Below are 8,242 nucleotides of genomic sequence, written 5' to 3'. Positions count from 1 at the left end.
CATGGGTTTACGACTACTTACGTTCAAGTCCGTAGCCTTGTAATTTTGAACCAATCCAGAAGACAAGGAAACTTCTGGATCAGTACCCTCAGAGGTATAGATTTGTTATGAGAACATGGAGGACTTTGAGACTTGACAGATTTAACGTGCATCAGTCACCATTTACTACACGGGGAGTCTTCAGCCGGCGAGGATCGAACCCACGACCTCTTGGATATGGACCCAGCGCCCTACCGACCAGGCTATCCCGGCCTTTAGTCACTGGTTATTAAAATTGGTTTTGTGGTTGTTGATGCAGAAGTAAGCTATCCTAAAGCATCTCAACCTAAAAATTCGTAGTAAAAGATACGCCCGTTGTTTGCTAAGATATAGAAAGAAACAAACACATTGCAGAGAGAGAATAAAAAAAAAAGTTTTTTCAATGGAATCTAAAATTTTGGAAACAAATTTATTTATTTAACGATTCTGACTCAGAAAGTAAATCAGAATATCAACATCAGTAATCATATGCTAGAGAATTAAAATGGAAACTACTTGACAACCCTGACGCAACAAAAATTAACAACTTTGTGCTAGTCAAGTTTTCACGATTAAAATAAAATAGTTTTGTGCATCATAATGGTAGAGTGGAAATATATATATATATATACACCGAAGAGTCATTACATTATGACCCATAATCCTCATAGAACAATCCCTGAAGTCTGTAAGCTTCTTGAACATAATTACAGGCCAGATTCACCCATTCATGGCAACAGTTTTTCCTGCGGGGGATGGTGTTTACCATCAGGATAATGCACCATGTCATAAGGGTCGCATTGTCATGAATTGGTTTGAGGAACATTCCAGTGACTTTCAAGTCATGTCTTGGCCCCAAATTCACCTGACCTTAATCCAACAGAGCATTTGTGGTCCTACTTGGAAAATCAAATTCGTGCTGCAACGCTACCCCCTCGCAATGTGAGGGAATTGCAGGACCAGTTGGTGAGCGCTTGGTACCAGATACCTCAGACTACCTATCAGCACCTTGTGGAATCAATGCCACGGCGGGTGCTAGCAGTTTTGAGGGCTAAAGGTGGTCCTACATGTTATTAGCAGGGTGGTCATAATGTAATGGCTCTTCGGTGTATATATATATAGTTTGCGTGTCAAGTTGTTTGCTAAAATAAAAATGAAAAATTCAAAATATTTTTCAATAAATCAAACTAGGCCGCGATGGCTCAGGGGATAGAGCGTTCGCCTTCCAATGAGGTAAACCAGGTTCGAATCCTAGCGATGGCTGGTTGACACGAATTCCGCATCCGGCTTGTACCGACCACAGTGCTGACGTGAAATATCCTCAGTGGTAGACGGATCATGGGTTAGAGTCCCCTTGCCGTCAGGCTAACCAGGGTAGGTTTTCGTGGTCTTCCTTTCCGTGTAAGGCAAATGCGAATTAGTTCCTTCAAAAAGTCCTTCATGAAGGCAAATTTCTCCCAGTACTTTGATTCAGGAGTTGCCTTGTCTTCTGGATTGGGTTCAAAATTACAAGGCTACGGAGTTGAACATTAGTAGTCGTAAACCCAGAATGAAGTCTGCAGTTCGGGGATGGTAACTTAAAATAAAATAAATCAAACTTTTACGTACAATAGTTGAGTTTACTTCGAAGCGTGGATAAATGGACAACATATCATCTAGACAAATGAGGTACTGTTACCCATTTATTTTTTTGTTGAATCAAATGACAGAAATTAACAAGTGATCAATCTTGCGCGATTAATTATTAATTTATTCATTTGCATATTGAGAGAGACTTAACTGGGTGAGAAAATAAAATCGCTGTTACTTTGATTGTAAGTTTATTATCACTCGAGAAAGGATTGATAAATACTGTCCCACATTTTTAATCAGAACGCTATTTAAAACAGCATGTCATCTGAACTATGTTTATTTTCTTCAGATAATGGGTGCATAAGGTTTTAATTAGTTTTATGAATCGTTGCGGTTGTAAACATGTTTCTCTTCTAACATTTTTTTAAAAAAAATTCTGTTCCTACAATTTTGTCAATAATCTATCAGGAAGTTGAAAAACAATGTTATTTTAATCGATAGTTAAAAGAGTATTCTAGTTTTCTTATCCACGAGGAAATTCAGTAAAATTGTGCGCGTTGGTTACACTTTTTTCTTTTTTTTTTTTAAGAAAAGAGAAAGATCGAATATAAATATAGACAAAAATTTATTTATTTAAAGATTGAAGTTTACTAGAAGGCTCTACTAACACACGTGCCGGTCTTAGCTGATTTTCAAGCGTAAGCAAAATTATTTTTAGCGCCCTTTTCCACTAAGGATAAATAATAAATATGTACGGTGTAAAATAAGTTTTGTTCACAATTTAAAGAAAAAAGTTAAAATCTACAGTTTTTATTGCTTTTTTTTAAAAATAAAAATGTGGTATGAACTGATTTTTTATTTTAAAATCCATCGAAGTGGGCGGTACTGTCAAGATAGGCGTGTTCAGATTGAAGTGGGAGTTTCTGTCGAGGTAGGCATGTCCACATCACGTCCGGGTCACCAATGTGGGGAGTGCAGATACACCAACAATGGCAACGCAGCGCATCCTGTTAAATGCTTTATTTACAAAAATCAATTGTCTTTTTTGGCAAAACATCTACAGATGGGATTTAGAATATCGTCCAGTTTTTTTAATTTTGTCACCCGGAAAATGTTGAAGAAATCAGAATAAATGAAAATCTGATGGTGCAATGGCAGGCAAATATGGTGGATGATTGGAGTACTCCTATCCGTAATTTTTTTCAGGAATTGTTTTACATAGTGCAGTCTTGACTTATCATGTAAAATTCAATGAATAAAGGTAGGAATACTTTACACCATCAGAGTTCCATAAGTTCTAATGGCTATAAAATCTTCAAAATGCCTGCTTTTGATATTTGCTCAAAAATAAACCTGATTTTTATCAATCCGGCACTTAAATTTTGCAGGCTAAATAGCAAAACGTTTCTCTAGTAACGTGTATAGTTCTTCTTCTTAGGCACTACAGCCGGTTACCAGCTAAGGCCGTCTCAGTCAGTTTATCCCATCTAGACCTATTCGACGTAATACTTCTCTATCTATTAACTATCTATTATCAAGTCCTGTAACCACTTCGCTACTCTAACCATCTTGTTCTAGGTCTTCCTCTTTTTCTTTTTCCCTCTGATTTTTGGGAGGTAATTTCTTTTAATAGAATTTTCATCACTTTATCGAAATACATGTCCTAGCTTCTTCATTTGAGAAACCTTGATCATTTTTACTATTCAGGGAAACTATGTTAGGTTCTTTGTATTTTGATTGTCATTCAGAGTTGTGCTGATTATAATTCTCCAGGTTCTGTTTTCTCTCACTGCACCAAAAATTTTTCTTAATATTTTCTTTCTCTCCTAAGTCATCAGTGGCCGTCATCTGCACCTGTAGATCGTAAATTGTCACATGGCAGAATGTCATCAGCACTGATGTAAAGAGATAAAACAAGGAATGCTACACAGTTCATAAGGTTACTTTGTTACCAAATTATTAGATATATTTCAAAATTTTATTTCAGGAAAAAAGAGCATTTCAACTTTCATTCTTTCAACGATCAAGCCCCCCCCCCCAAAAAAGCCTTTAGAGGGTGAATTTTTTTTCCTTCTTTCCTTTGAATCCAGTCTTACCACACCCCAGCATCCCAAAACAGACGCTCGCTTTGCTCATCAGCCGCCTTGATTGATTTTCATACTCATCACGGTATGCTCTTCTTCTTAGAAGTTAATCATTTTCAAAAACTTAAAGATCATTTTTTAAATGAATTATATAATTATTTAAATTTTTTATGCAAGCTGTAACAACATTTTGTTACTTGTAACGGAATAAACAATTGCCTGAATTTTAGCAATAATCAACTGAACCTGAAAAAAATTGTGCGGAATAACAATAAGAAATAAATGGGAAGTAATTACAATGATAACCTTACACAGTGATTGGGAATTACTTAGATAGACGCATTAAAATTCCATTTGTATAAACCCTTACATGCGTGGCAGGAGATGCAAATATTTAAAAGAGATACCTAAAATACTGATTAAGAGCACAAAAAATGTTATTGTTCGATGCCAGCAGGGCCCTAATTTAACCAGGAAATTTTAATAAACATTTGATTTAATGTTAAGAAACCTACATAAAACCCTGTTATTACACATTTAACTCGGATATAATGAAGAACTTTTCCTAAAAATCTCAATTGGTACTTTATTAAAGCTGTCAGAAAAAAAATATTAGACTGTTTGTGGAATTCCCTTCTCTTCCAAAGGATTTAAAAAAAAAAAACTATTAAATTAAGTTCCATTTGTTTAAAAATGGTATTAAGAATTGATGTTGATTGAAAAATTGTATTGAGAATGATTGTATTGAGAAAACCATTGTTTGTAATTCATGCCAAGGCAGAATTCGTATCTCGACTACAGTTGTGGAATTCATTTAACATAAAAATTTCTTACTGTTTCTTGAATTAATTGCACAATTGAAATAATCAAAATAAAACGTTGCTATATAAACCATTGAATCAGTGGCGTACGCAAGGGAGGGGTTTAAACACCCCCCTTGAGCTCAGACAAAATGGCAAAAATAAAAATTTTAGTAGAAATGATGCGAGCTATTATTTTTAAGACTATATATTTTTATCTGCCTTATGCCTACTTTTTTTTTCTCACTGTATTTCTCAGAATACTGAAGAAACATTAACTGTAATAGGGTTGTACTTTTGAAACCAAATTCACGTGATACTGTTACGGACTGGTTCCTTTCTGTCCTACCAGTATAGTTTTCGAGACTGGTTGTCATTCGCGAGGTCTTTACGCGATGATTCTGGAATCCTAGACGTTCTGTCGTCTTTGAGACAATTCGAGAATTTTAGAGATGCTGCGAAAAATTATATAAAAGGGGGGACGGAGTACAGTGGAGTTAGTTAGTCAGACTAAGAGTTATCTCTGCCGCTTGTCTTTCGGAGCTTGCCGCTAAATCTGTTTTGATTTATCTCAAAAAAAAAATTCATTCAATCGCCGAACCGTCCCGCAGTGGACTGATCGTTATGACACGGTTCCCAGCAGATCACCGAAGTCAAGCATCACTGGCTACGGTCAGTGCGCGGGTGGGTGACCACTTGGATCAGCCTGCGTACGGACCGAGGGTGTGCGGTATTGGTCCTCGTTAAACTGTTCTACCGTAAAGTGCTCGACATCGCGTGCAGGTCGTCGGGTTACCTAAGCGGGGGTGCCATCCNCTCGAATTTCTTTTAGTAGTTTCAGAAAATTATGAACACCCCCCTTGAAAAAATTCCGCGTACGCCGCTACATTGAATAAATTCTATACTTTTTAATGCTTTTGCGTCTGCCTGCATGTTACTTATCAAAAGTTTGTAAAATGCAGAATCTAACGATGAGGAAGAAATAATTAATGGACACAGCTCATAAAGAGAGTTTAAGAAAATGAACACAAAAAGCATGTTTAAGAAAATGGGCACAGCTCAAAAAGAGTGTTTAAGAAAATGGGCACAGCTTAGAAAGCATGTTTAAGAAAGTGGACACAGCTCAAAAAAGTGCTTAAGAAAATGAGCACAGCTCAAAAAGCATGTTTAAAAAAATGGACATAGCTCAAAATGAACCTTTTCAATGATATTTAACCCAATTTTAAGTAAACGAGAAATTTCATACTTATTCAAACATCAAGCATAATCGTTATGGAGCAAAGTCCCAGGCGCGATTTTCCAATCCAACATTGTTAAACATTTTTTTTAATGGATTCCTGGCATTGTTTTAGTTCTGTTAACAATTTTGTAAAGAAATAAAAACTGTTATTATAATAGGGAACAACTACAGCCAAAATTAAATTTTTCAAAGAAAAGAGAGCTAGTTGTTAAAGATCGCTGGATTGTAAATGAGAGGCCCGGACACCGGGGTCAGAATTGCTGGTTATATTGCAGATGTTCTTGTTCAGGTGATCTCTTTGTATTCATTCAGAATATTAGACAATAAAGAGGTTTTTTAAAATATAAATTCGCACAGCGACAGTTTAACACCACAATGAAACTGATGTTAAAAACATCGTTAAACTGTAGCTTAATTGATTGTTAATTATGAATTTACAGGATCTCTGACAATCTTGTAACAACACTTTTAAAATCTTACGCTATGCTGCTATCAATAAAATAAAGATTTTTCTCAAGGACTGAAAAAGTTTGCAACTATGAGCTTGCAAAACAAAACATAATAATAAAAAACCTTTTTCAAATCAATATTACTTTAATAACACGGTAAAATGGATGGGGAAAATACAAACATTTTCCAAAGGGGGGGAAATAAAAATATATTTACACTCTATAAGAGAGCAATATGTGAAGTAAAATATATATATATATATATTTCATGTAACAAATGTCCAGCAAAAATATTCATTTTAAACAACCATTAAGTAGGAATGCATTTATCTAAAATACGAGTATAATTCGGCTGTTACAGTTGGCACAGCAATGGAGATGATTAGGGTCATCAGCAAATTCACAGAGTGGTTATCCAGTATTGGAATTCCTGCAATATGCTTTATTCCAGGTCCTGGCTTCTCCACGATTTTACCACTCCGAGGATCCAGCCCTGTTTTAAAGAAGAAAAAAAAACATTTTTAATCTAACAAGTATGATTAGTAATTATGAAAATTACAGATAAACAGATAGGACTTGAAAGGGTGCAATTGTTTTAACAGACAGAGGTAGCCAGAGACGAGCCTAAACTCAGCCACTATTTAATATCTAGGATATTTTGAGGATACAGATTGTATAGTAACTACCACTACAAAAATATAATTCCAATTCACTAATGTATAAGACATGTTTGGACATCATCACACTTTTCAACTATGTTCAAGAGTAATAGTAAACAGTGCGCATGGGTCGTCATTGCATGCGTTGCTATGGCGACCGCAGTTGTTTGATAATTTTTTTTTTTAAAATTCTTTTTCTTTTCACCAGCAGTCATTTTTAATGTATTTACAAAATAATAATTTAAAGTATTTTTTATATTATTTTTATTATTAACGTATAATGACTGTTTTGATGGTGATTTTAATCTAAATATGATTGCTGAAGAAGGAAAAGTATTTTGTGACGTCTTGAAACACGTACATAGGCAGGATTTGAAAACCAATTCGACGACAAACATCAATGGAGACAGTTTTTGCAACCCATGATTTGAAATGTTGTGGGGTTTATCGGAGTCAAACCAGAAAAAAGCATTTGACCAATGGGCAACCAGTGATAGTAATAAAGAGATCACAATTTATTATTATTTTTTAATTGAATTATGAAGTCTTCGTAATTGTTGGATTATTTGTTTTATTTTAGTTCAATGAAATGCTTAATTATTAATTCTTTAAGGATATTGTGTTTTTTTTTTAAAAAATTAAGTTAATTTCTATTCCTACAATTTATTATTAAAAAGCTTAAAGTTAAGACAAAAAGCACAAGGCACACAGGACCAATACTTAGATTTTTAAAATGGAAATTAAAAGAGAAAAAGAAGTAGATGAAATATTTATTTGGATAATTTATATTTTATTTTTATACATGCCAAAAAACAAAAAAAATAAAGATATTGATAGGTGTAAGATAAAGTGTCCTAAAAGTGACTGATGATTTGAAAATTCAATTTTAAAAAAATGGAATAAGAAAGAAATATGAATTTTCTACGTTTTGCTCAGGAAACTAAGTTTTCAGCGAGTTTCAAAATTAGCTACCAAGTTCATCAAAAGATGGTGTTAACGATAAGAAAAACTATAAAAACAACTGAAATATTTGCATTGATGCCTATTAATTTTGTCTTCAGAGTGGGTCACATTGTTTCTAAAAAATTTTGACTATTTTGACAGCATTGTCCCAGTTAGCACTATCTGTTAACAAACTTTGTAACCATTCCTTCAACAGACTGTAACAAACTGTACATTTTTACTTCCTCCCATATTTCTTTGATTGAATTTTTAAATCTTTAGTCATTTCTGGGAGAACAGATAACACTACAAATATTGAAAAGATAATAATAATGAATGCATGGAAACAAAATGATTCAACAACAACTCATTAGAATAGATACAATAAGCCATAAATGTACAGGAGAAGAGATAACAGGACCATTTGCTGGTAGAAAAAATAGATATAACTATCTTAAGTATATATATAAGATATATA

At 34.2% G+C, this 8,242-nt stretch overlaps 1 protein-coding gene across 1 annotated transcript in view; it reads right to left on the bottom strand.

Moving 5' to 3' along the window:
• Positions 1-6,288: 6,288 nt before the first annotated feature.
• Positions 6,289-8,242, bottom strand: part of LOC107437001 (transmembrane protein 19) — a 13,019-nt gene continuing 11,065 nt past the window's right edge. Inside the window, exon 6 of the mRNA XM_043041202.2 lies at positions 6,289-6,656. Within this exon, the coding sequence (XP_042897136.1) occupies positions 6,490-6,656 (167 nt within the window). The 3' untranslated portion in view covers positions 6,289-6,489. The remainder of the gene's footprint in view (positions 6,657-8,242) is intronic.

The sequence above is a fragment of the Parasteatoda tepidariorum genome, chromosome 1 (genome assembly GCF_043381705.1).
Source record: "Parasteatoda tepidariorum isolate YZ-2023 chromosome 1, CAS_Ptep_4.0, whole genome shotgun sequence".
Lineage (NCBI taxonomy): Eukaryota > Metazoa > Arthropoda > Arachnida > Araneae > Theridiidae > Parasteatoda > Parasteatoda tepidariorum.
This window is presented reverse-complemented; position numbering and strand designations above follow the sequence as displayed.